This window comes from Stegostoma tigrinum, chromosome X (genome assembly GCF_030684315.1).
Source record: "Stegostoma tigrinum isolate sSteTig4 chromosome X, sSteTig4.hap1, whole genome shotgun sequence".
NCBI lineage: Eukaryota > Metazoa > Chordata > Chondrichthyes > Orectolobiformes > Stegostomatidae > Stegostoma > Stegostoma tigrinum.
The window spans coordinates 2098613-2124982 of NC_081404.1; the positions used below are offsets into that span (position 1 = coordinate 2098613).

General features: G+C 46.0%; 1 protein-coding gene across 1 annotated transcript; it reads right to left on the reverse strand.

Moving 5' to 3' along the window:
- Positions 1-3017: 3017 nt before the first annotated feature.
- Positions 3018-25968, reverse strand: LOC125448184 (gametocyte-specific factor 1-like). Its single transcript, XM_048523283.2, has 6 exons — positions 25920-25968; positions 18573-18681; positions 16177-16315; positions 12246-12332; positions 7543-7615; positions 3018-3664 (listed from the first exon to the last, which is right to left on the reverse strand). The coding sequence occupies exons 1-5, from the start codon at positions 25958-25960 to the stop codon at positions 7548-7550; spliced, it is 444 nt and encodes a 147-aa protein (XP_048379240.1). The 5' UTR covers positions 25961-25968; the 3' UTR covers positions 3018-3664; positions 7543-7547.
- Positions 25969-26370: the final 402 nt, after the last annotated feature.

Sequence of the window (26370 nt, forward strand, 5' to 3'; positions counted from 1 at the left end):
CAAAGTACTTGTCTGTTACCTCAGCCACACCCTCCCCTTCTATGCATTCATCTCTGAAAATCAACCTTCCTCCTCTTTACAGTTAATACCTATTTGGATTCCCTTTAATGTTAGCTACCAGTCTGTTCAGATTCTCTCTACTTGCCCACTCCCCCCACCCAACCCAATTCCCTTCCCTTCTGAACTTTCCCTCGAGTTGAGTTTTCAGTTGTAATCAACCTAACATAGCGAATAGGAGCAGGAGTAGGCCATTCAACCCTTTGAGCCTGCTCCATTATTCAGTGTGATCATCCAACTCAGTCCCCTGTTTCCACTTTCTCCCGTACCCTTTGATCCCTTTCACCTTAAGAACTATATCTAACTCCTTTTTGAAAACATTCAATGCTTTGTCCACAACCACCTTCTGTGGCAGAGAATTCTACAGGCTTCCCACTCTTTGGTTGAAGACATTTAGAACCATCTCAGTCCTAAATGGCCTACCCTGTATCCTTAAACTGTGAGAGCAACACCGTGCCCCCCCCCTCCCTGTTCTGAAATCTCTGGTCATCAGGAACATCCTTCCTGTGTTTACCCTGTCTAGTCCACAGTTCACACACCCAATGAAAAAAAAATCCCTTCCCAAATATATTACTGACTCCAATTGCCCCTTATCCTTTTCTATAATATTACAAGGTTTAAGGTCATACAGCATGGACAGAGACCCTTCGGTCCAACCAGTCCATGCCAGCCATAATCCCAAACTAAACTAGTCCCATCTGCCTGCTCCTGGCCCATATCCCTCCAAATATTTCCTGTTCTCATACTTACCAATTTTTTTTAAACGTTGTAACTGTACACGCACCCATCACTTTCTCTGGAAGTTCATTCCACACACAAACTACTCTGTAAAAACGTTGTCCCTCATGTCCTTTTCTCCTCTCATCTTAAAAATATGCCCCCTAGTCTTGAATTGCCCCCACCCTAGGGAAAAGACACCTGCCATTCACCTTATCTATACCTCTCATGATTTTACAAACGTCTGTAAAAAGTCACCCCTCAACCTCTAGCACTCCAGTGAAAAAAGCCCTGGACTCTTCTTATAACTCAAACCCTCCAATCCCAGCAACATCCTGGTAAATCTTTTCTGAGCCCTCTCCAGCTTAATAATAATATCCTTCCTATAAGAGGGCAACCAGAGCTACACGCTACTCCATAAGAGGCCCCACCATCAACCTGTAAAACCTCAAGGCGATGTCCCAACACCTATACTCAAAAGTCTGAACAACGAAGGCAAGTGTGCTAAATACCTTCTTAACGCCATGTCTACTTGTGACGCAAACTTCAAAGAATCATGGACATGAACCCAGTAGGACTCTCAGCTGTACAACACTACCCAAGGCTCTACTTTTAACTGTATAAGTCCTGCTCTTGTTTCTTTTACCAAAATGCAATATTTTGCACTTATACAAAGACTTATACCTGCCACTCCTCAGCCCATTGACCCAATTGATTAAGATCTCTCTGTAATCTTAAATAACCTTGTTCACTGTCCACTATACCACCAATTTTGGTGTCACCCACAAACTCACTCACCATACCTTCTATATTCTCATTCAAATCATTTATATAAATGATAAACAACAGTGAGCTCAGCACAGACCTCTGAGGAACACTGCTGGTTACAGACTTCCAGTCCAAAATTCAAACCTCCACTATCACTGTCTCCTGCCGTTATGCCAGTTTTGTATTCAGTTAGACAGCGCACCCTGAATCCCATGTGATCTAACTTTATTAATGAGTCTACCGTGGGAACCTTGTCAAAGGCTGAACTAAATTCCAAGTGAACAATGTCTACCTCTCTGCCCTAAATCTTCTTGGTTACTTCCTCAAAAAACTCAATCAAGTTTATTTAGATTGGCTAAGATCACTGCTTGCTAACTGGCATTATGACCTTATGTGCCAGAGCTGAAAAGGGATTTGGTGCAGGATGTAGGACTAGTAGATCATATGGGCCTATGGGCTGAGAAGTGGCAGATGGAGATTAATTTAGACAAATGTGAGGTGCTGCATTTTGGAAAGGCAAATCAGGGCAGGACTTATACACTTAGTGGTAAGTTCCTGGGGAGGGTTGCGAAACAAAGAGACCCAGGAGTGTAGGTTCATTGAAAGTTAGAGTCACAGATAGACAGGGTAGTGAAGAAGGCATTTGGTACGCTTGCCTTTATTGGTCAGTACATTGACTATAAGAGTTGGGAGGGTCATGTTGCTGCAGTAGAGGACATTGGTTAGGGCCACTTTTGGAATACCGTGTTCTGTTCTAGTCTCCCTGCTATGGGGAAGATGTTGTGAAACTTTAAAGGGTTCAGAAAGGATTATACAAGGATGTTGCTGGGGTTGGAGGGTTTGAGCGACAGTGAGAGGCTGAATAGGCAGAGGCTATTTTCCCTGGAGCTTTTGAGGCTGAGGGGTGACCTTATAGAGGTTTATAAAATCATGAGGGGCATGGATATGGTGAATAGCCAAAGTCTTTTCCCCAGGGTGGGGGGGGGGGAGTCCAAAACCAGGGGGCCATAGATTTAAGGTGAGAGGGGAAAGATTTAAAAGGAACCTAAGGGACAACTTCTTCACACAGAGGGTGGTGTGTGTACGGAATAAGCTGCCAGAGGAAGTGGTGGAGGCTGGTACAATTACAGCATTTAAAAGACATCTGGATGGGGACATGAATAGGAAGGGTTTAGATGGATATGGGCCAAATGCTGGCAAATGGGACTAGATTAATTTAGGATATCTGGCCGGCATGGATGAGTTGCAGTGAAGGGTCTGTTTCCATGCTGGACATGACTATAATGCTGCAGCCACTTTGGGGACGAGAAATCAGTGACTTAGAGAGGGATTCTCATGTTACATTAAAAACAGTTGTAAAGGTTGAGATAGGGGTTATCAACCTTCAGGGTCCAGCTGGGAGAGATGAGAGAGGCTTTGGTATGTTAACTAGTTTATTGCATTCTTGTAAACACAGTTACAATATCACAGTCATATGTCAGACTCCATGCAATCCATGTGCTGTCTGACAGTAGTTTTGAACTATATGGCTATGAAACACTTCAAACTCTTCCAGATGTGATGAAGTTGGACAAAAAAAAAGTGTTCCTGCTCACTTAAAACCTGCCTCAGTTTTGTTTTGTTCAAGCAAAAACCCCACAAACTTCCAGTATCAATACTTTAATTTTAAAACATCAATGTCATTTGTTAGATTGGATTTGTACAAATCCAGAGTGAAGAGATGGTTTAAAAAATATCAAAATGGGAAATACAAGGACAACAGATCTGCAATCTACACAGCATGATGTGCCATTAAAGAACTGTCACTGCTTCACAACGATTTGTTGATCTTGGGCAGTGAGAGATTACAGTTCAGGGGAACTTTTGAACCACAATATGTCCGACTACATTCAGTGGGAGCAGTCTTAACTGAAGAGGTAGGGGTTTCAAGGCCTACTCCAGAGACTATGCTTGAACTGTAAACATCTCAAAGTTCTTTCCAAAAATTGAGTAAAACATTAAAACTCTCACTTTTAGAAATAAAAGTTATCAAAATGTAGAATTTCCTTTAAAAAATGTATATCTAAGATTTTTTCAGGCCTTGCACACAGTCGCTCAAATGAAGCACATCCTTGTGTTCTTTCTGAAAAGGAACAAGAAAAGAGTTCAGTTCATTTGTTAAAACCCTGATAAACATACCTTCAAACATATGGTTATCCCAAAATCTAAAATTTACAAACGTGTTCTCTCTACACACTGTTCACCAGAGAAAGTTACTGAAGCTACAGAGCAAAGATTTGAGACTCAAAGCCGCTGGCAAAATAGAGCATGTTCGCTCAACACATTTGGCAGATCAATGCTTTCTTTCAATGCAGTGCAAAATATTAAGTACACAATTAGCTTTTCCAGAGCATGATATGGCAGAGAGCCACTCCTGTTCATAGTGTCTGAGCCCACTTCAAAAAGTTTATACCAATAGCCCCATTTTGCAACCCTCTCCTCATAGTTGTGCACATTTTGGGAGCACAATGACCGAGTGGTTAGCACTGCTGCCTCATGGCGCCAGGGACCTGGGTTCAATCCCAACCTCAGGGTGACTGTCTGTGTGGAGTTTGCACATTCTCCCCATGTCTGCATGGATTTCCTCTGGGTGCTCTGGTTTCCTCCCACAATCCAAAGATGCCCAGGTTAGGGTGGATCGGCCATGCTAAATTTTCCATTGTGTGCAGGGATGTGCGGGTTAGGTGGATTAACAATGGGAAATGCAGGGTTACAGGGATAGGATGTTGGATATGGGTGGGGGGGTGGGGGTGTTGGGTCTGGGTAGGATGCTCTTCAGCAGGTTGGTGTGTACTCAATGAGTGGAATGTCCTGCTTCCACACTGCAGGGATTTTATGCTTTTGCCACTCCAAATAGCTATCTAATTGTTCTGGAAACAAGGATGGTGGAGGCAGAGACTAAACACGGATTTCAAAAAGAAATTGCATGACTTATCTGCAGAGCTGTGGGGATAGAGCAGGGAAATGGAAGTTGACAAACAGGAAGTTGAAGGGCCCTGAAGATGGGTAATACCCGAAACATCAACTGCTTCTTGCCTCCAGATGCTGTCTGGCTTTCTGTGTTCTTCCAGCTTCTTGTTTGTCTTCCTTGGATTCCAGCATCTGCAGTATTTTTGTCTCACGGGAAATGGAAACGACTGGAATGTTCTACGGGGGGGCTGACATGGATAATGAGGGCTGAATGGCCCACTTCTAAGCAGCTGGCAAAATCCTGGGGTTTGCCATTGATCAGAAACTGAACTGGACTTCACCACATAAACACAAGCTACAAGAACAGGTCAAAGTCTAGGAATCCTGCAGTGAGTGGCTCACTTCCTGACTCCCCTGCAAAATCAGCCATGACCTCATCGAAAGGGATAGCAGGCTTGAAGAGTTGGATAGCCTCCTCTTCCTTACTTTCTTCTCACTGAAATGGGTGCGTCATCCGTGACCTAGTCCATTCAAACGTTTATTTTGTATGGTGATCATGAAAAACCTTTCCCAAAAGTCATTATTTTACTTCAACTGATGGGTTAGGACCTAGGACTTTGAAATGTGGGTTGAGAGTTTGGGATGTTCTGAGGAAGGGTCACCAGACCCGAAATGTTAACTCTGAATTTTTTCTTCACATGCTGCCAGACTCGCAGAGCTTTTCCAGCAACTTCTATTTTTGTTCCTGATTTACAACATCCACAGTTCTTTAAGTTTTTATTTGGGGAGAGAGTAGTTGAGGTAAATGGCATCTCATCTGATGTCGTCAAAAAACTGGTCGGCTAAAGTGGAAGAAAATATCTTAACTCATTTTGTTTTACAGTGGAGCGCACAGATGGGAGGTGTACATCACTCAGAATAAAGAATTTTGTCAATTGCCAGTCAATATTGCTCTATACAGAAAACAAATACTGGTTATCACAATGGGTCTGGCAGCAGCCATGGAGAGAGAGCAAGCTAATCTTTCAAGTTCAGAAGACTCTTCATCAGAGCTGAAGTGATATGCAGGGGGCAGCATTTATCCTATAGTTGGAGGGGGTGGGGGGGTGTGGATGTGGGGAGACGTGGCAGTGGTGGGGTGCAGAGTGCTGGGGAGAAAGGTTGTTGATAGTTCAGATTAAGGATTTTTACTATAGTTGGGGGGGGATGTGTTGAGCCCTGGGGGGCGGGGGGTGCAGAAAGGATGTTGATAGTTCAGATGAAGTGATTTGAATGTGAGATTGGCACAACAATGTTGTGTCTAACTGCCAGACTGTCCCACTGGGGTGGGGGAGGGGAGAAAGGGTGACAGAGGATTTAACAAGTAATGCTAAAAGAAAGGGAAGGAATGGGAGTTGGTTCACAGTTTGAAGCTGTTGAACTGAGTATTCTGAAAATGAGAGAACAAGTTGTAGAGCTGGAGGAAGACAGCAGGCCAAGCAGCAGAGGAGCAGGAAGGCTGGCGTTCTGGGTCTGAATAGGAGATGTTGTTCCTCTAGTTTGTGCTGTGATTTGCTGGAGCATCGCAGCACGCCAAGGACAGACACATGGGCATGCTCCATACACAGTCAGGTGCCACAGAGTCGAAATTTAAACGTCACAAACAAATTTAATCGAAAGCATGGAACCCATAATCTAAACCGACTGCTTTATTGTCAATGGCCCTGCTGAAGACTTGTTAAACGACTAGAGTCATACAGAACCGGGAAGCAGACCCTTCGGTCCAACTCGTCCATGCTAAAAATGTTTCCGAAACCAAGCTAGTCCTACCGGCCTGCATTTGGCCTATATCCCTCCAAACCTGTCCCTTTTACTGTGCCCACGCAAATGTCTTAAAAATGTTGTACCTCTCCCTACATCTACCACTTCTTCTGGCAGTTCATTCCGCATATGAACAACCCTCTGAAAAGCCATCCCCCATATCCTTTTTAAAATATTTCCCCTCCCACCTTAAAGATGTCCTTTCTTTAGAATCCCTACAGTGTGGAAACAGGCCCTTTGACCCAACAAGTCTACATCGCCCCTTGAAGCATCCCACCCAGACCCATCCCCCATAACCCACATACCCCTGAACACGACGGGCAATTTCCCATGGCCGATCCACCCTAACCTGCACATCTTTGGACTGTGGGAGGAAACCCACATGGACACGGGGAGAATGTACAAACTCCACACAGACAGTCGCCCGAGGCTGGAATTGAACAGGGGTCCCTGGTGCTGTGAGGCTGCAGTGCTAATCACTGAGCCACCGTGCTGCCCACCAATGCTCCCTAGTTTTGAATTTCCCCACCCTAAGGAAGAGACCTTTGCTATACACCCTATCCACACCCCTCATGATTTTTTAAACCTCTATAAAAGGTTACTCTTCAACTCCCTCGGCTCCAGTGATAAAAGTCCCAACCTATTTTTATACCTCAAACCCTCCAGCTCCGGCAACATTGCGCATCAAAATCTTTGTTGCGAACACTTCATCCTGATCTTTTCTGTCATTTTGCTAATTGACAGATTTTCTAAGGAGCCCTACATTGAACTCCATGGTTAACCTTGGTCAAAGAGACCCTCACTCACAGAAAAAACATACACACACTCACTTATCCAGACTGTACCCTAACTCACCCCTAGGAAAATTTAAAAAAAAGATAAAAAGGGAAGGTTGATTAAGAAAAAAAGAGAAAACAATAAAACTTAGAGAGAGATGAAGGTTAATGTAATCTGAGATTGCTCACTCATGAGAGTGTGAGATGACCAGGAGTAAGTTTAACCCACATCTGAAGTCCATCTGTTGGCGTGATTTCATTCAGAAAACTCAAAAACCAGCAACGCTTCAAAAAAATTGGTGAAGTAACCTGGCCTTTGGAGAGTTCGAAGATGTAGAATATTGAATATCGCATCCTGTTAGTGGCAACTGAAATGGAATATTCCAGAACTAGAGCCTCTCTGGCTTGTGAGGCTCATGTACAAGGATATGGTTTCTCAGAATCCAATCCACTCCAGTAATATTAATCCACTCACCTTCTCTACATCTTCTTACCATTGAGAAACTTACTCTGACCAAAGACAAAAGGAGATGAGGCTTCATCCTCTTCTGTAGGAGGTGAGGGGTTGAAGGGTGAGAAGAAAAGACAGAAAAGCGCAGCAATTAATGTTAATTCATCCTAACCTTATTTTATCATTGCTAGGCCTATCAGAGACATGGGGTGACAATACCAGCATGAAGCTACCAACAGCAGGATAAGTACAAATGATTTTCTAAAGAGGCAAAATTCAATATATGGAAAGGAAAACAAGGCGACTTTACTGGGGAGAAAACAGGAACAGACTTGGATGATCAGTCATGATCATGTTGAATGGGGCCAAAAGGCCTACTCCTGTTCTCATTTTCTATGTTTCTATGGCACTTTGAAATGCTGACAGTTCTCCAGGCCAGAGTTTAGCTGAAGGATAACTGTGGCCTCCTTTTTGTTTGGCACCCTTAGATTGAAAGGCGAATGTTCCATAGCTGTTCTGATTAACATTTCATGAACAGGGACAAAAGAATCTGTATATACCTGGATAACCCCAGCCTCAAAGTCTGTTTGCACCTCCAATGTTTCTGGGCTTAGAAAGTAACCCATTCAATCCTCTTTAGGTCAAAGTTAAAGTAATTCATCCCTGCCTACATTGTTGGATACAGCTGGCATTTTCACAGTTCTGAAAGTCTGTAGAGGATAGTTACAAAAATGCCTTCTGGAAACCCATATAAAAGTAACATTTAAAAGCATTCTGTTGTCCACTGTTTTTGTCACATTTTCACAGACCTTTCAACAGGCAACCCCTACCCTTTACAAAGCCATGCTGTACAGCTATGAGCAACTTTCCAATCTAAAAAAGGAACTGTTTATGGAGAGAGAGAAAACTTAAGATTACAGACAAAACTGGAAATTGCTGGAAAAGCTCAGCAGGTCTGGCAGCATCTTTGGAGAGAAATGGAAGTTTATGTTTCAGGTCAAGGGACCCTTCCCAGTTTTTATTTGGAGATTACAATTCAGGCATCTACAACATTTTGATTTATTAAAGTCCTGGAATTGGAATAGCTCTTGATCTGGGTCAGTCTGGATCCCAAGCACTGCAAACCAAGATGCCTTCCATTCGGAGGAATTTATTGACTTACTCAATTAGATTCCCGACACTGTGGAAACAGGCCCTTTGGCCCAACAAGTCCACACTGCCCCTTGGAGCATCCCACCCAGACCTGTCCCTCCTAAAACCCACACACCCCTGAATACTACAGGCAATTTACCATGGCCAATCCACCGAGCCTGCACATTTTTGGACCAAGGGAGGAAACTCACGCAGACACGGGGAGAATGTGCAAACTCCACACAGACAGTCACTGGAGACTGGAATTGAACCCGGGTCCCTGGTGCTGTGAGGCTGCAGTGCTAACCACCGAGCCACTGTGTCACCCCCAATCTTGTGTTTCTTTACGTATTCACCACTACAGACACTACCTGTATGTTCTCAGATAATCAATAACAACCACTTGTTCTTTCTTAAGCTTAAAGATATTAACAAACTTGATGCAATTAACCAGTGAGTTTTTAAAAAAATCTAGTTCGTGCTTTGTTGCTATTTTGTCATTCATTACTGTACAGGCAATCTTTGTAACTGATTCAATGTTACTTTTAATAGTACTGAAGAACAGACATGCTCGACCCACAATGCTGTTTCTCTCTGCACAGACCCGCTGAGTTTCACCAGCACTTTCTGGTTTTGTTTCAGATCTCCAGTTCATGGTGATAATTTATTTTACTTTTATTAGGATATCCAGCACACAGTCAAACCTATCCATACTGACCAGATATCCTAAATTAATCTAGTCCAATTTGCCAGCATTTGGCCCAAATCCCTCTAAACACTTCCTATTCATGTACCCATTCAAATGTTGTAACTGTACCAGCCTCCACCACTTCCTCTGGCAGCTCGTTCCATACGTGCACCACCTTCAGTGTGAAAAAATTGCCCCTCAGATCCCTTTTATATCTTTCCCCTCTCACCTTCAACCTACACCCCTCTAGTTTTGGACTCCCCCACCCTGGGGAAAAGACCTTGGCTATTCACCTTATCCATGACCCTCATGATTTTATAAACCTCTATAAAGGTCCCTCTCAGCCTTCGATGCTCCAGGGAAAATAGCCCCAGCCGATTCAGCATCTCCCTGTAGCTCAAACCCTCCAACCCTGGCAACATCCTTGTAAATCTTTTCTGAAGCCTTTCAAGTTTCACAACATTCTTCTTGTAGCAGGGAGATCAGAATTGAACACAGTATTCAAAAAGTGGCCTAAACAATGTCCTGTACGGGCACAACATGACCCTCCCAACTCCTGTACTCAATGTTCTGACCAATGAAGGCAAATGTACCAAACACCTTCTTCACTAACCTTGTATCAGTGATAATGGGAACTGCAGATGCTGGAGAATCCAAGATAACAAAGTGTGAAGCTGGATGAACACAGCAGGCCAAGCAGCATCTCAGGAGCACAAAAGCTTCCAAGATAACAAAGTGTGAAGCTGGATGAACACAGCAGGCCAAGCAGCATCAGAGGAGCACATCCAGCTTCACACTTTATTATCTTGGAAGCTTTTGTGCTCCTGAGATGCTGCTTGGCCTGCTGTGTTCATCCAGCTTCACACTTTGTTATCTTCTTCACTAACCTGTCCACTTTCAATGAATTATGAACCTGTACTCCAAGGCATCTTTGTTCAGCAACACTGCCCAGGACCTTACCATTAAATGTATAAGTCCTGCAGTTATATGCACCTCATAATGTAGCACTTCACAATTATCTAAATTAAACTCCATCTGATACTCCTCAGCCCATAGGTCCATCTGATCAAGATCCTGTTGTACTCTGAGGTAACCTTCTTCACTGCCCACTGCATCTCCAACTTTGGTGTCAGCTGCAAACTTACTGACCATACCTCCTATGTTCACACCCTAATCATTTATATAAAAATGACAAAAAGTAGTGGATCCAACACCGATGGAATGGTCTGTACTGGACTTGGGAAGGCAGTCGTGTGTATAGCCATGTCAATAGAAGTTTACAGAAACCACAGAGCCAGACAGCAGTTGTTCATAGATAAAGGGAAACCATCACCAACGGAAGAAACAAAGAGAGCTATCTTCTCATTCTTCAGAATAAAACACAAGCAAACCACTTGCTCCACGTTTTGTTGTAGTGTATATTTCTATTATTCACTAGAATGTGGGCAGTTTCTGGAGCTATTTAGTATGTTCTATTTTAATGATTTATGGCCTCTTTAGATGTCCATAGCTAGAGTTTCTAGTGAGTTGAGTCATAGAACGCGTACGGAAACAGACCATTCCGTCCAACTTGTCCAAGTTTCTCAAATTAATCTCATCCCACTTGCCGACATTTGGCCCATGTCCCTCTAAACCTTTCCTATTCACGTCCCCATCCAAATGTCTTTTAAATGTTGTAACTGTACCCACATCTACCACTTTCTCTGCCACTTCATTCCACACATGAGGGGCAATTTTTTCGTGCAGAGGGTGGTTCAAGTCCCTTTTAAATCTTTGCTCTCTCACTTTAAAAATATGCCCCCTAGCTTTGAACTCTCCCACCCAACGGAAGTTGCTGGAAAAGCTCAGCAGGTTTGGCAGCATCTGTGAAGCAGAAAATCAGAGTTAATGTTTTGGGTCTAGAATAGAATCCCTACAGTGTGGAAACAGGCCCTTTGGCCCAACAAATCCACACTGACCCTCAGAGCATCCCACCCAGGCCCATCCCCCCTGTAATCCACCTAATTTACACATCCCTGAGCACTCTGGGGACAATTTAGTATGGCCAATCTACCTAGCTTGCACATCTTTGGACTTTGGAAGGAAACCAGAGCACACCCATGCCGACACAGGGAGAATGTGCAAACTCCAAACAGTCACTAGCCCAAGGCTGGAATTGAATGCAGGTTCCTGATGCTGTGAGGCAGCAGTGCCTACCACTGAGCCACTGTGCCACCCTAAGGGCCTGGTGACCCTTCCTCCAAACTCCTCAGAATGTCCCTTGCTATTCACCCTACCCATGCCCCTTATGATTTTATAAACCTCAGTAAAGGTCACCCCTCAGCTTCCTGTGGTTGAGTGAAAAAAGTTTCAGCCCCGGCAATATCATGTAGCAAAATCTTTGTTGTGAATGTTTCATCCTGATCTTTTCTGCTGTTTTGCTAATTGACAGATTTCCTAAGGAGCCCTACATTGAACTCCATGGTCAACCTTGGTCAAAGAGACCCTCACTCTCAGCAAAAACACACACACACTCACGTGTGCAGACTGTTCACTAACTCACCCCTAGCGAAATTAAAAAGCTTTAAAGATAAAAAGGGGAGGTAGGTTTAAAAAAAAGAAAAAAGATAAGTTAGAAGGAGATGAAAGTCACCAATCTCCCGAGGTTGCTCGCTCATGAGTGAGGGAGATGACCAGGAGTACGTTTAACTGGTGGATCACAACATCACAGATTAATAGTGAATTGGAAGAGGCAGCTAGTATAGGAATTGTTCCTGCATTGTCAGCATCATAACTAACTAACTGAGCTAACTGCTCCCATAAGATACAAGAAGTCCAAATCAGGAAAGCTAACAATACTACACCAGCTGTACTACAGATTCAACATTACACCATTCTTAGAGACAGATATTCAGCAAAACTTTCCTACCATCATCCCAGTTCTCTCCACAGGAAAGTCTCTCTCTGTTACCAGTTTGTGGTGCGGAGTTGGATGAGACAACCGGAAAAGTAAATTCTGGAAGAAAATGAGCATAGATGAACTGAGAGACGTCAGAGAGAGAGAAAGAAATAAACTTCTTTTTTTCGACATAAAATGAGAATGGGTTTTCTGGCAAGAGAGAAAGGATAGTTCTGAAGTGGACCATTCCAGAATGTTATTGAGTAAGGCACATACGGACGATGATATTGCCAGTACAAACTCAGAGCAGAAAGATCCCAAACTCCATTCCCAGTCTCACACTGATTATATAAAGTTGCCATATTTTTACCAGATCATGGGGCCTCTCTCTCAGGGAGACACAACTGGTGGTGGCTTAAACGGAGGGCTACACTACCTCAGGAAATGGGAGAGGCTGAGAGGGACTGCCCTTCATGGTAACCTCAGCCGGTGATGGGGATGGTACCCACACTGTAGGCATCAGTCTGTATCACAGACCAGCCATCTGGACCCCAATTAACAAGATACCATGAGCACCCCTCAGTACCTCAAAGCTGGAAGATGGTCAACTTGCCCTGTCCATAAAGATAAAGTGGACATCCCTTTAATTCAGGTGAGCTGGGCATCACAGGCTAGGCCTGCATTTATGCCTAATTGCCCAGAGGGTGGTTAAGAGTCAGCGACGTTGTTGTGGGTCTGTAGTCACATGTAAGTCAAACTTCCTTTCCTAAAGAATCAGAAGCCCTACTGTGTGGAAGCAGGCCATTCAACCCATTAAGTTCACACCGGCCCTCTGAAGAGCATCCCACGCAGACCCACCCAAACCCTGTAACCTCGCATTTCCCATGGCTAACCCACGTAGCCTGCACGTCCTTGCACACTATGGGCAATTTAGCATGACCAACCCACCCTAACCTGGACATGTTTAGATTGGAAACCAGAGCACCAGGAGGAAACCTACACAGACACAGAGACACAGCACTGCTAACCACTGAGCCACGGATGTGCATTATGAAAAGGTTGTTACAACAATTGATGATAATTGTGACGGTCACCAAAGGCCAGCTTTATATTCCAAATGGAATTTAAAATTCCACTAACTGCTGTGGTAGGATTTGAACTCATGCCCTTCGTGCATTAGCCTGGGCTCTCCAGATTGTTAGTCCAGTGGCATTACCCTTACATCAACATGGTCCTGATACTGGACTCAAGATATTTGCTGGAATGCAAATAGCCTCCATCACTCTTTCATGTCCCTCACTAACACACTTGATTTCTACACAAAAAGCAACCAGAAGATACCAGAAAACAAATTGGATCCCAACAGACCCCTCCACCAGTCATCAACCAGGAATGGAAAGGGCCAGCAGAATTGCTGAACTTTGAGCCTCAAAATTAAAGCCAGCAGTGATAATGGAAAAGCAATTATCTACTCTCCCTTTAAGTTTGTAGTTAGGCCATCATTGCCTTTCTATTCGAATTTAACCACCAATAAACTGACAGCAACAGCCATTTCCTGAAATAATTCCCCACTTTTACCCATACATGTAAGTAGTTTGGGATTTTTTTTCAGAAAAAATATCACAAGGGTTGGGCAGGGTAACATAGTAGGTTTTCTTTCCCAAATTTAGCCTTACTTTCTCAACAAGCCAGGCATGACACATTATACTCTGAAGGGACCTGCTCATGGCAGCAATGCTATATTCATAGCATGCGTCCCAAGGTTATAAAAGTCTCAGGCTCCATCCTAACTGGGACCACTTGAAGCATGACCTGCAGCCAGCAGCGTGTTCTAGCTGGATTGCTGAGTATTAGCCCAGCTTCTGAAGTATCTGTGACATGGAGGTAGCAGTGGCTCAGCCACCACATTGGCTCAGTGGTTCGCACTGTAGCCTCACAGCACCAGGGACCTGGGTTTGACTCCAGCCTTGGGTGACTGTCTGTACAGAGTTTGCACATTCTCCCAGTGTCTGCATGGGTTTTCTCCGGGTGCTCCGGTTTCTTCCCGCAAGGATCCCACAAAGATGTGCAGGCTAGGTGGATCAGCCATGCTAAATTGCCTGTAGTGTTCAGGAGTGTGTGGGCTATAGGGGGATGGGTCTGGGTGGGATGCTTCAAGGGGTGGTGTGGTCTTGTTGGGCCGAAGGGCCTGTTCCCACACTGCAGGGAATCTAATCTAATCTAAATAGAGGGGAGTGGTGGGTCTGGGGGGGAAGGGCAGGTGGGATGGTGGTAAGTGGATGCAAGTAGGGGGTTACTGTGATTGAGTCAGTGGGAAGGGTGGAATAGATAGGTGAGTAGGAAGATGGTCAGGTGAGGCGGAGGTTTGGACATGGGATAAGGCTGGGAGTGGAGGGATTTTGAAGCTGTTGACATCAATGTTATGGCCATAGGGCTGTAAGCTCCCAAGGAGAAATGTCAGGTGCTGTTCCTCCAGTTTACATTTGATCTCAGTCTGACAGTGGAGGAGGCCAAAGATGGACATGTCATCAGAAGCGTGGGAGGGGGGATTAAACTGGATGGCAGCCAGTAGGTTGGGTTGGTTGATACATGCAGAGTGTAGATGCTCTGCAAACTGGCCCCTGTGTGTGTTTGGTCTCCCCGATATAGAGAGACTGCATTGGGCGCAATAGATCAGGTTGGATGAAGTGCAGGTGAATCTCTGACAGATCTGGAAGAATTGTTTGGAGGCGAGAGTGGAGGTGTGGGGGCAGGTGTTGCACCTCTCACGAGTACAGGGAGTGTGGTGGAGGAATTGGTGGGGAGTGTGGAGCTGATGAGGGAGTCGTGGGTTGAATGGTGTTTGGTTTTGTTTGGTGTTGTGATCTGTTTATAGGTGGCGGAAAGGTAAAGTTTAGGAAGGGGAGGGAGGTGTCAGAAGTGGCCCAGGTGAATTTGAGTGTGGTTTGGAAGGTGTTGGTGAAGTTGATGAACTGCTCGAGCTTCCTGCAGGAGCATGAGGCAGTGCCAATGTGGCCATGTGGCGGAGAAAGAGAGGAGGGATGGTGCCAATGTAGTTGCGCAAGAGGGACTATTCCACAAATCATACACGAGGCAGTCAGAGCTCGGGCCCACGCAGATAATAAATTGTTCAGTACCATATTACAGGAGCTGACATAAGTTAGCTCAAGTTAGTAAATCAAGTATAAATACTTTGCTGGAGGCAAATACCTACAGCACATGGCATACAGTGACTCAGCGGTTAGCACTGCTGCCTCACAACACCAGGGACCTGGGTTTGATTTCACCCTCGGGGTGACTGTCTGTGTGGAATTTGCACATCCTCCCCGTGTCTGCATGGGTTTCCTCCCACAGTCCAAAGATGTGCAGGTTAGGGTGGATTGGCTGTGCTAAATTGCCCATCGTGTTCAGGGGTGTGCAGGCTAGGTGGGTTAGCCAATGGGAATTGTGGGGTTATAGGGATTGGATGGGATGCTCCTCAGAGGGTCAGTGTGGACTCAATGGGTTGAATGTCCTGCCTCCTCCCCAATAGGAATTCTATGATGACCTTGATACTCCTCAAACTCCTTACCCAGTGAGACCTTATGGTTGCCCCTTGCAATATCCACACAACGTATAAGCATGAGTTTGTGTTTCCTGCATTATCTCTTAGCAAAGCATCTTGTCGCATTTACATTGCCAAATGAATTCAAGCTGTTGAATATTTGTGATGCTATAAGGTAATGAAATAAATTAGGGCTGGGGGGAGAAAAACAGAAAAAAAGATTGCCCCTTTTATGGAATTGTATAGTACGTAAAAAGGCCCTTCAGGCAGCTGAGTCTGCACCACATCAAAAAACATATATCCCATTGAATCAATGTACATGTGCACAGTGCTGAGGCTCAAAATTGTTTCTCTCTCCCTCGGGATCTTCCTGCTCACTGGCTGTGCTCAGGACTAGACAGATTCCTGTTCTCTCACCAGCTCTCTGCATGCCACCCTCTGCTGCCAGCTTGCCATCCTCACAGTGGAGGAGATGGTGCTTAAATTCAGGTTTACGGATGCGGTGCCTGGCATTAAACGGGCAGATTTGAATCACGTTTGCCAGTTCAGGGTGATTCTGAAAATGGAAAAACAAAGTGGGAAAATTAACAGACGCTTAATTAAAAAAAAACATACACACACACACAAAACCTCCCCTGCCCCCCTGCCCCGGGGGGTGATGGTGCCAGTGTAGTTGCAGAAGAGGGGCTGTGGAAGAGGAGAGGCAGTGGCCTCGTGGCATTGTTGCTGGACTGTTAACCCAGAGACCCAGAAAACATTCTGGGGACTCAGGTTCAAACCCCACCATGGCAGATGATGGAATTTGAATTCAATAAATATCTGGAATTAACAATTTAATGATAATCCATTGTTGATTAGTCAGGGGAAAAACCCATCTGGCTCGCTAATGTCCTTGAGGGAAGGAAACTGCCATCCTTACCTGTTCTGGCCTACATATGACTCCAGACCCACAGCAGTGTGGTTGACTCTTAACTGCCCTTTGGGTAATTAGGGATGGGCAATAAATGCTACCTTGCCAGTGACACCTTCATCCCATGAATGAGAGCAGGAAATAAAAAATCTCTAACTTCCTTCAGTCCTGACACCCCTCCCTATCTCTGACTGACAATTCTGTGCAGTACTGAGGAAGTGCTTGGACGTTTTGACAACAATGAATCAATGCCCTAGCTCTCTGTCTCCACACTATGCAAAGTTCATAAAATCTGGGGGCTATAGTTCACTGATACGTTGACAAAACCAACACAATGTACTCAAAATCCAGAAGGGAGGAGAGAAAAGAAATCCCAGGACAACTGAAAATTGAACTATTGTCACACCCTGAATTTAGTGCCTCTGTGGATGACAAACACAACTTTTCAGATTCAAGATGGGCCCATGGCAGAACTTTCATCTATTACTTTTTCCCCCAAATTCACTCACGGGATATGGGTGTCACTGGCTAGCTGGAATTTATTGCTCATCCCTATCTGTCCTTGAACTGAGTAGCTTGTCCATTCCAGTTGAGTCATAGGCAGAATCAGAGATGTACAACATGGAAACAGACCCTTTAGTCCAACTTGTCCATGCCGACCAGATATGCTAAATAAATCTAGTCCCATTTGCCAGCATTTGGCCCATATCCCTCTAAACCCTTCCTATCCATATCCCCATCCAGATGTCTTTTAAATGTTGTCATTGTACCAGCCTTCACTTATTTTCTATGTGGTCACTGCCTTTGTCTGCCTTTCTCCTTTAAAAGATCTGTTGTTTTGATTTTCACACCCCCCCGCCCCCAAGAAGTTCTAAAACAATGCAACGTCTTATAAAAACAATAATTACTGCTCCTAGAATTCAAGGAAATCAGCTCCAAAATTGAAAATACCTCAAAAAAAAAGCAGCAGCTCTTACAGTCGCAACATTTTCATGTCCGTCATCTTGGATTGCCCGCAATTCTTTTCTCAACCACATTGCTGTGGGTCTGGAGTCACATGTAGACCAGAGCAGGTAAGGATGGCGGGTTTCCTTCGCTGAAGGACATTAGTGAATCAGGTTTTTTTTCTGACAATTGACAAGGAGTTTATGGTCATCATTAGATTGTTTGTTTCAGATTTTGTTTTTAAGGTGAATTCAAATTCGACCATCTGTCATGATGGGATTAGAAACCAGGTTCCCCAGAACATTAGATAACAAAGTGTGAAGCTGGATGAACACAGCAGGCCAAGCAGCATCTCAGGAGCACAAAAGCTGACATTTCGGGCCTAGACCCTTCATCAGAGAGGGGGATGGGGAGAGGGTTCTGAAATAAATAGGGAGAGAGGGGGAGGCGGACCGAAGATGGATAGAGGGGAAGATAGGTGGAGAGGAGAGTATAGGTGGGGAGATGGGGAGGGGATAGATCAGTCCGGGGAGGATGGACAGGTCAAGGGGGCAGGATGAGGTTAGTGGGTAGGAAATGGAGATGCGGCTTGAGGTGGGAGGAGGGGATAGCTGACAGGAAGAACAGGTGAGGGAGGCGGGGATGAGCTGAGCTGGTTTTGGGATGCAGTGGGGGGAGGGGACGAGCTGGGCTGGTTTTGGGATGCATTGGGGGAAGGGGAGATTATCTCTCCCCAGAACATTAGCTGAGTTTCTGCATTACACACTAGTCATCACCACCTCAGTTCAACACCCAAAAGTTGTACAACCCATCATTGTGAATGTTAACATCACTGGGACTTCAGCAGGGAAAAAAAAATCAACTAGGCCTCAGGCAAAAGCCCAAAAACTGAAAATCAAGCAGACACAAAATGAATCTTAAAACAATGCAATTGTGAAAACAGACAAGAAACACTTACTTCCCGACATTTCACCAGGTGGTAAGGAAAACGGCTGCTTCGGATCCGGTGGTTCTGGTCGTACGGACAGACTAAGAGTTGGTCGGAATTCATCATACTCAGCGTCAGTCTAAGTTAAAACAGACACCTTCAGAAACACATCATCCAGGCTTCAATTTCACTCTGCTGACTTCTATATTTGCATTCGCAGTGGGGCTGCAGTTGCAGAGGTCAGAGCTGCTAGAGGGGACTGGCGTCCTTCCCGAAAGAAAAAGGGGCCTTCAATGAGTTAGATTCATGGAGCTACAGCACGGAATCAGACCCTTCACTTCAACCCATCCATGCCGACCAAATATCCTAAATTAATCCAGTCCCATTTGCCAGCATTTGGCCCTTCCTCCTCATGTCCCCATCCAGATGCCTTTTAAATGTTGTAACTGTACCAGCCTCCACCACTTCCTCTGGCAGCTCATTCCATACACACACCACCCTCTGTGTGAAAATGTTGCCCCTCAGGCCCCTTTTAAATCTTTCCCCTCTCACCTTAAACCTATGCCCCTCTAGTTTTGGACTCCCCTACCCTGGGGAAAAAACTTTGGCTCGTCACCATATCCATGCCCGTCATGGTTTTATAAACCTCTATAAGTCACCCCTCAGCCCCCGATGCTCCAGTGAAAATAGCCCCAGCCTATTCAGCCTCTCCCTATAGCTCAAACCCTCCAACCCCAGCAACATCCTTGTAAATCTTTTCCGAACCCTTTCAAGTTTCACAAAATCTTTTCTATAGAAGGGAGACCAGAACTGAACATAGAATTCCAATAGTGGCCTAAACAATGTCCCTGTATAGCCATCACATGACCCTCCCAACTCCTATAGTCAATGCACTGACCAATAAAGGCAAGTATACCAAACACCTTCCTCACTGCCCTGCTTCATAGGGGAGGCGATGGCCTCGTGGTATTATCGCTGGACTGTTAATCTAGAGACCCAGATAATATTCTGGGGATCCAGGATCGAATCCCACCACAGCAGATGGTGGAATTTGAATTCAATTAAAACAAAATCTAGAAGTAAGAATCTAATGATGACCACGAATCTGTTGTCAATTGTCAGGAAAAACCCATCTGGTTCACTAATGCCCTTTAGGGAAGGAAACTGACAGCCTTACCTGGTCTGGCCTACATGTGACTCCAGACCCCCAGCAATGTGGTTGACTCTTAACTACCCTCTGGGCAGTTAGGGATGGGCAATAAATGCTGCCTGGTCAGTGATACCCTCAGCCCATGAATGAATAAAGGAAAAAAAACTACCCTGTCTATCTAGATAATGAAATGTGAGGCTGGATAAACACAGCAGGCCCAGCAGCATCTCAGGAGCACAAAAGCTGATGTTTCGGGCCTAGACCCTGTCTGCCTGTGGCTCCAATTTCAAGGAACCATGAACCTGCACCCCAAAGCCTATTTGTTCAGCAACACTCCCCAGGACCTCACCATTAACTGTATAAGTCCTGCCCTAGTTTGACTCACCAGAGCAGATTTTGTTCCTTGTTTCTCACTGTATTTTTCACAAAAAGCTTTTTCCCTTGGCAACTCTATAAAGGTCTCCTGCATTTCCCAGCAAAGGCTCTACATGTGGTAGTTCCAGTAATTTTGCCGAGACAGCACAGCCCGTTCAACACCATTGAGAGAAGTGCTTGGGAATGCTCAAGAAGAACATGAAACCAAAATAAAAGATCACAAGGCTGTGCTGGATTCTAAACTCACAGGTCCTCGGAACTCTCGAGCCATTAAATCATAATGGAAAACCCTCAGGTGTTCCGTGGAATGACAGACCATCAGACTCACGTACTTAAACATATTTTGCTAGGGACAAAAACACACCAAATGAGGAAAGCCACTGGGTGGCGTGAATTTGTTTTCCAGCCTTTCAGAGGAACGGGGGGAGGGGATGCCTTTTTGTCATTGACTGTCCTGCATCATATTGGTCTTTGCTATCTCACTGGTTTGCTCAGGCTGAACAATAGGTCCGCAAGCTTTCTCTACAAAGAAATCAAGCACACCACAAAATACAGGTAAAAAACTCCAGCCTAGAAAGAGTTCGTAGATTGTACATGATCCATACCTGGCCAAATGCAGTCCAAAGCAAACCTCTTCCCTTTAGAGTGAACTACAGCACAAACTTATCCTTTCTTAGCCAGGGGGAGAAAATAAACTGATTATCAGATGCAAATAAGGAAGGGCCCAGTGACTATTTTCTATCACCTCCACCCCCAAGCCTCCATATCCACCAATGATGGCACTGAAATTACCATAACTTATTGCTTTCTTGGCAACATTCCCCAATCACAATTGACCAAGAGGACTACAAGGTGTAGAGCTGGATGAACACAGCAGGCCTAGCAGCATCATAGGAGCAGAAAGGCTGATGTTTTGGGCCTAGACCCTTCACCAGTCCCTACTATCTCTGACCAAGGGGACTGGAGCTTTAGTTTGGAGTTTGGTCAGAGAGTCATACAGCATAGAAACAGACCCTTTGGCCCACAGACCAGGAAACATCAAACTACACTAATCCCATCGACATGCACTTATTCCATTGCTGTCTATCCCCTAGCATTTTAAGTACCCATCCAGATGCTTGCTAGTGTATACATGCCAATTTTACTGACTCCACTGAGCTAAATCTGTCTTCTATGGCCTGTTCCCCAGGGATGCACACCGAGACAAACATCAACTGCGCCTGGAGGACAAGCAGCTCGGTGAAAGACTCTCATTGGTCTGCCTGAAACTTGTTGGTCCCCCAGAACAACCCCAACCGAGTTTCATAGACTGGCACGTTCCAAGGTCCAGGGCTAAGTGCTGAGGGACGCATTAAAGCTTGGGGTGGCTGCTGCCAAGAAGCAGTGGGGAAACACTACTGTCTGAGGGCTTGCTGCCAAAGTATAATGAGGCTCTGATAAGATCTGAGAGCCCCCTTGACTGGCTCGAAGGAATGCAAATAGTTTCTTTGCATAATTAGCAAAAGTACTTTGTTTGAAACTGGATGTAAACTCTGAGGAATGGCAAATCCCAATGTATTTTTCTGAAAAGTGATTTCAAAACTGTTTTTGGACCTTTGCATGGATGCCATGTTGCGGCTGTACAGGACATTGGTTCGGGCCACTTTTGGAATACTGTGTGCAATTCTGGCCTCCCTGCTACAGGAAGGATGTTGTGAAACTTGAAAGAGTTCAGAAAAGATTTACAAGGATCTTGCCGGCGTTGGAGGGTTTGAGCTACAGGGAGATGCTGAATCGGCTGGGGCTATTTTCCCTGGAGCATCAGAGGCTGAGGGGTGACCTTTGGGAGGTTTATAAAACCATGAGGGGCATGGATAGGGTGAACAGCCAAGCTCTTTTCCCCCAGGGTGGGGGAGTCCAAAACTAGGGGGGCATAGGTTTAAGGTGAGTGGGGAAAGATATAAAAGGGGCCTGAGGAGTAACTTTTTCACACAGAGGGTGGTGAGTGTGTGGAATGAGCTGCCAGAGGAAGTGGTGGAGGCTGGTACAATTACAACATTTAAAAGGTCAATAAAGTGTGAAGCCGGAGGAGCACAGCAGGTCAGGCAGCATCAGAGGTGCAGGAAGGTTGGCATTTTGGGCCTGGACCCTTCATCAGGATGGCAATGGACCCTGGTGAAGGGTCCAGGCCTGAAACATTGACTCTCCTGCTCCTCTGATGCTGCTTGCCCTGCTGTGCGCCTCCAGCTCCACACTGTATTGACTTTGACTCCAGCATCAGCAGTTCTTGTTATCTCCAACATTTAAAAGGCATCTGGATAGGTATATGAATGGGAAGCGTTTAGAGGGATATGGGCCAAATGCTGGCAAATGGGACTAGATTAATGTAGGATATGTGGTTGGCATGGACAAGTTGGTCGAAAGGATCTGTTTCTGTGTTGCACAGCTCTGTGACTCTACGTACTTATAAATTTATGAAAAAGTATATATTTGCAATAAAAAATGAGAGCACTTTAAGATGAACTTCTGCAACGGTGTACAGCACAATATGCTATGATTTCTGAGGTAAATGCCTTAAAAACATTCAGTCATCGCCTCCTGAGAGACTGGAACCTGTAGAAGCTAAAGCTGAAATGCACGTCAAAGAACGAACATTGTACAGGCAGAGTTTTTGAAATGAAGTGGGGCACATCAGCCTGAAGCATGATGCAGAGGCTAAAAGTTACACCTTTTGCACATTCTGCAATTTCCACTTTGAATTGTTTTTGCCCTCAGGGCTGTATAGCAGGCGTGGGATATGTTGTACAGGGTCAACTTGAATAATCATGCAAATTTTGTAGGATTTGAGTGGAACTGTGACTGCAGTTTTTCAACCAAGTGTTATGAATGAAATACAAAAGTGATATTGACATGGTGCGTTTGTAAAATCATCAAAGCTCCCAGTCCGTGCCCAGGGAGTAATGAAAAGACCCAGCCTGACACAGAACCACACAAGGAGGTGTGCAGTCAGCACCAAAAGCATGATCCAAGAGGCACGTTTTAAGAGGATCTTAAAGGAAGAGAGTGCAGTCGAGGGAGGCAGAGAAGGATAGGGAGGGAATTCCAAAGCCCAGGGCCCAGGGAGCTGAAGGCACAGCACCACAATTTGTGGGTGATTGATAGCACAGACTGGAGTGAATGGAATGCAGAGGTGGCCGTGGGATTTGGGGCAGCAGGAGGTTACTGAGTAATGGACGGAATGTGGGGAAGTAAAGAGATGACAGAAGTAGGGAGTGGTGAGGGGCTGAACGAGGTGACAGAGATAGGGAAAGGATGTAGCAGGGCTGAGGAGGTGACAGAGCTAGGGAGGGGTTGTAGGGGTTGGAGGAGGTTACAGAGATAGGGAGGGGTGTAGCGGAACCAAGAAGGTGACAGAGATAGTGAGGGGTTGTAGGGGCTGGAGGAGGTGAGTGAAATAGGGAGGGGGTGTAGGGGGCCAGTGGAGTTGACAGAGATGGGGACAGTGTGTCAGGGGCTGGAGGGTGTGACAGAGATAGGGAGGGGGTGTAGGGGGCTGGATGTGGTGACAGTTAAGGACAGGGTGAGAGGTCAGGAGGAGGTGGCGGAGATGGTGGAGGGTGTGTAGGGGACTGGAGGGGATGACAGAGATAGGGAGGGGGTGTAGGGGGCTGGTGGAGGTGTCAGATATAAGGAGGGGGTGTAGGGGATAGAGGAGGTGACAGAGATAGGGTGAGGGTCTTGGGGTCTGTGGGACATGAGAGTTATTGGGTGTAAAGGTATGGGGGAGTGTGACAGAGATAGGGAGGGGCTGTAGTGGGCTGGAGGGGGTGACAGAGGCAGGGAGGGGGTGTAGGATTGTGGAGGAGCTGACGGAAATAGGGAGGGGATGCAGGGGAGTGCAGGAGGTTACAGAGATAAGAAGGTGGTGGAGGGGGCTAGAGGAGAGATAGGGAGAGCGTGTAGGGATTGGAGGAGGTGACAGAGATAGGGAGGGTGTTTAGGGGCTGGAAGATGTGACAGAGATAGGGAGGGTCTGTAGGGGGCTGGAGGAGGTGACAGAGATAGGGAGGGGTCTAAGATGCTGGAGAAGTTGACAGAGATAGGGAGGTAGTGTTGGGACTGGAGGAGGTGACAGAGATAGGGAATGGGTGTAGGGGGCTGGTGGAGGTGACAAAGATAAGGAGGGGGTGTATGGGCTGGAGGAGGTGACAGAGATAGGAGAGATAGGGAGGGTGTGTAGGGGGCTGGAGGAGGTGACAGAGATAGGGAGGGGGGTGTAGCTGCTGAAGGAGGTGACAGAGATAGGGAGGTGGTGTTGGGACTGGAGGAGGTGACAGAGATTGGGAGGGGGTCTCGGGGCTAGATGAGGTGACAGAGATTGGGAGGGGGTCTCGGGGCTAGATGAGGTGACAGAGATTGGAAGGGGTTCTCGGGGCTAGACGAGGTGACAGAGATTGGGAGGGGGCCTCGGGGCTAGATGAGGTGACAGAGATTAGGAGGGGGTCTCGGGGCTAGATGAGGTGACAGAGATTGGGAGGGGGTCTCGGGGCTAGATGAGGTGACAGAGATTGGAAGGGGTTCTCGGGGCTAGATGAGGTGAAAGAGATTGGGAGGGGGTCTCGGGGCTAGATGAGGTGACAGAGATTGGGAGGGGTTCTCGGGGCTAGATGAGGTGACAGAGATTGGGAGGGGTTCTCGGGGCTAGATGAGGTGACAGAGATTGGGAGGGGGTCTCGGGGCTAGATGAGGTGACAGAGACTGGGAGGGGTGTCATGACTTTTATGGGTTACGTAGTACATACTGGTCCCAAATTGCTGGATCTGTTGTAACCATTGGAAACGGACATAATGATCTTTGGCAGAAGCATTGGGGGTCAGATGAAGTTAATAAAATTGTACATGAAGGCATTTTAACCTGGAGCAGCCTTCCTGAAAAGCTGTAGAAGTAGGTTGTTTCATCTTTTGAAGGGGATTGTAGATGGTACACACTGCTGCTGCTGGCCATCAGTGGTGGAGGGAATGGATGTTTGTGGATGCGGGGCCAATCATTTGGGCTGCTCTATCCTACATGGTGTCATGGTTCTTGACTGCTGAACTTTGGGGAAATTGTGGGCTATAAGGAAATAGTGAACAGGTGGAATTGAGATGGAAATTTCACCATGATCTCATTGAACGGTGGAGAAGGCTTGTTGGGCTGGGTGGCCTGCACTTATGACTGGGCGTTTCCATTCCCTGAAGAGCCAATGTGGGCCTGGGCTCCCATACAGTGCCCTCTTCTCCCATCTTGCCTTTTCCACAGGCTTCAGAAATGCTTCACTAAGACCTTTTGCAGGCAAGCTAACATGATGGACATAAGCAGACGGCTCGAATTAGTGAAGTCATAAGTCATTCCCAGTCTACCTCGAGTTCCCGAGAGACCTGTCTCAAGCACCTGAGCACTGGGTGCAGCTAGCCATCATGCCAGCCACAGAACAGGACACTGCCATCAAACAGAAAAGGCATAATGCCACCACAGGTATGGATAGTGTGGTATCTGAGTTCCAGTACTTCTGTGATGCCAGGTAAGTAGGCTGTACTTCCCGATTACTGGAGGTTCACAACAAGCATCATGTGCCTTCAGCTATTGCCAGTAGGCAGAGTGTTGACCAAATCCAAACCATCCATGTTGGTAATGCTGAGTGTTCGATGTGGTTGGACAGCTTTTACTGAACATTCGCAAGGATTTGTCCTCTTCAAGAAAAAAGGAACCTATCCAGGCATTGTACCATTTTTGAATTAGACAAAAGCATTGGGAGGGAGGAGAAACATTAATTCCTTGGTGCATTCACCACTGCAGCACAGTAACTAATCACAGCCAATTCACTAACCAATCACCTTGTGCAGTACAAATTGCTGCTCCCTTTGCAATGTGGCATTCTTGCATCTGTCCTGACGTGTGTGGGATGGAAGGCTTTGTGAGCATGTTCCTTTTTCTTTTCCCCTCCTCAGGGATAATCTGCAAATCTTGTGAGGCACCATAAAGGAATGTCATGTGACATCCTGTTGGTTAGCTGCCCGTTTCCAAGGTGTGAGCTCACAATTGGTACACCAAGATGGCAGCAGGCACTTTCATCTGCTTTCTGCCCACCAGACAGGGGCTGGTAGAATAGGAGCAAGGGCAGAATCGGGGGCTGCACTGGGCCATGGACACAGGGCCTAGGTAGGATCAACGTCTGAAGCCTAGACTCTATTTTGGGCATGGTTACCGCAGCAACAGTCCAATGTTCAGAGTTTAGTGCTGATTGGAATATCACAGAATTGGCGGGGTGGAGGCTTTTGTCAGGGG